At 39.0% G+C, this 2,492-nt stretch overlaps 1 protein-coding gene across 1 annotated transcript; it reads right to left on the minus strand.

Moving 5' to 3' along the window:
- Positions 1-1,125: 1,125 nt before the first annotated feature.
- On the minus strand, positions 1,126-2,063 carry LOC309793816 (transmembrane emp24 domain-containing protein 2-like). Its single transcript, XM_082604598.1, has one exon. It carries the CDS (start codon positions 1,971-1,973, stop codon positions 1,368-1,370), a length of 606 nt encoding a protein of 201 aa, XP_082460724.1. The 5' UTR covers positions 1,974-2,063; the 3' UTR covers positions 1,126-1,367.
- Positions 2,064-2,492: the final 429 nt, after the last annotated feature.

Raw genomic sequence — 2,492 nt, forward strand, 5'->3', positions numbered from 1 at the left:
GACCTGGGGCAGATTAGATACACAACCAATTTTACATTTACATCTTTTTACTCAATTTTGAAGTGTTTTCACACACACGCACACAAATTGGCATGCAACAGTTGTCCTAAGGTAAAACACAGTCACCTTAAACTGTTGCAAGTATTTTCACCCAAGGTTGAAAAATTGTTTATCCTGAACATGAAAACCTGTAACAAATTTAAATTAATTATATAAAACTCGTTACTTGTAGTTTTCCCCTTGCAAAGATCCAAAACAAATGTACAAGTAATCAATATACATCAGTCACAACATAATCCTGGATCATCCCCACACCCAAACTAGATGCTCCTTTAATTTTAAACCCATCATCAGAGGCCAAGAGAAAGTCATTTCGCTTTATACAAAATTCACATGTGCCAAAAAAAGAAAGACCCAAATACGCTAGTACTGACAGTAATGCTCAGTACACTAATTAAACAGTGGCCAAAATGCCACTGATCAAAAATAAAATAGTGGCTGTATATCACTGCAAAGAAATCCAAGAGGCTTTTAACCCTTTGGCTTCAGAAATCCAGATTTTTCCAATTATGTGACTGCATACCTCCTCCGTTCCAAGAGTAGAGAAAGTGGATGTGCCAGCATAGAAAGAAAAAGAACCACCGTTCACTGCAACACCCAGAGAATTGGCTTTAATAGAGACTTCTTACAAGGTTAGGCAGAAACCAAAAAATGGTTATTAGCTGCTTGTGTCAACAATTTTAAGTGGAGGTGATTGAGTTCTAAGGTTCAAAGTAAAACTTTAAAGGGGAAAAAGGTTGTTGGTTTAAGTCTTATCTTTAAAGCAAAAACAAGACAGACAAAGTATAAAAGTACCAACCTCGTAGCATCCTCTAGTCACAGAGCTCTGCCATTAGGCTGGATAGAAAATGTCAAGATTCAGATTGTTGTTTCTGATAAGGACTCAACAACAAAATGAAGCTTTAATGACATGAACTGCAGGATAAGGGATCCCAAGAATGCAATCATTTTTAGTAAAGTACTATCAGTAAAGTACTATCCTGAACAGACTGCATTTTACTATGAAAACAAAAGGAAAGAAGATATAATAAGGACTATACACCTATAGTCCACTTACAGTGTTTGAGTTCTGGAAGGACCTGTATATGGAGAAAGAACTGAAATATGAAATCATGCCAATCACATGTCAAATTTTCACTATAACTTTCCTAAAAAAGTGTTTTCCCCAATATCTATTAATCACAAAGAAATAGAAGCTGCGAATGTACAGTTTAGAAAATAAAAATGTAGAAACTAATGACATTATTATGACCAAGATGTTTGGTAAACAGTGAATTATGAGTTTCAGATCATCAGGAAAAGGCTTTTTAAACAACCCTCCGGACTTCAAAAAATCTCTTCAGGTAGTAGATCTGTCCCAGTGTCATGGCAACTAGAACAAGAGCTTCAAAGAAGGACCAAAGGACCACTCCGCTGTTTGTGTTGTCACTGATTGCTCTGTGTATCCTCTCCCGAACTTCCATGTATTCCTGTTCATGCTTTACAGCTGTCATCGCCACTGCGAGCTCATTAATCATTTCTTCTAGCTCGTTCTGGTGAGCTTCTGTTTCCATGTCTTGTCCTTTGGGGGCCTCCCCAATATCAATGGTGAGCATCACTATCTTTGGAGTCATGGTGGACATCCTATTGCTAAAACAAAACTTATATGTTCCATCCATGTGAGCAGCAAATGTGTATTTCCCACTGGACTCCCGGTCTCCTTTATAAATTCCTTTATTATCAGGCCCTGTAATCTCCACATCGATGTCCGGGAAGCCGCCCTCGGCCACCTCGAAGATGAGGCCCATCTTGGTGCCCGAGGTGACCCGCTCGAAGAAGCACTCCTCGGCATGCGCGTCGATGCTGACGAAGTAGCCCGAGGCCGTGGCCAGGAGGGTGGCCAGGAGCACCAGCAGCTCAGCGAGCGTCACCATGGTCGGTCTGGGGCCGAAGCCAGGACCGGGACTGCGGCCTCCAGAGCCGCCGTCACCGCTGCCACCGCTGTCGTCTCAGCCGCCGCCACCCCATTGTTTTTTTATCTTAAAATTTTATTTTTTAGTTTTTAATTGAAGTATAGGTTATTTACAATTTTGTATGATAGATCAGTTCTTTTATAATACATTATTTTATTTTGTCCTTACTATAACGCTTGGATGAACCTTTTTATGAGGATCCCCATTTAAAGGTGGGGAAATTTAGGATTAAAGAGGATGAAATACGGACAAAGCAGGAATTCTCCCTTTGAGAGAAAACCAAGGTAGAAATAGAGCTCTTTTAAAACTTTTAAGGTTCCAATTTTGGAAGCCTCATCCTATATTATATCAAACATACTAAAATGTGGCAACACCCACATTAAAGAAGTGTATAAGTAACTATATATAGTTGAATTGAGTTGCTGTAAATAGTTGACATATTGTTACATTTTGTACATTTTGAATAAATATTAATTTTTT

The sequence above is a fragment of the Mesoplodon mirus genome (genome assembly GCF_964341445.2).
Source record: "Mesoplodon mirus genome assembly, chromosome: 18".
Taxonomy (NCBI): domain Eukaryota; kingdom Metazoa; phylum Chordata; class Mammalia; order Artiodactyla; family Ziphiidae; genus Mesoplodon; species Mesoplodon mirus.

Coding starts and splice junctions, on each gene's coding strand:
- LOC309793816 (XM_082604598.1), bottom strand. CDS start 1,973: ATGGTGACGCTCGCTGAGCTGCTGGTGCTCCTGGCCACCCTCCTGGCC.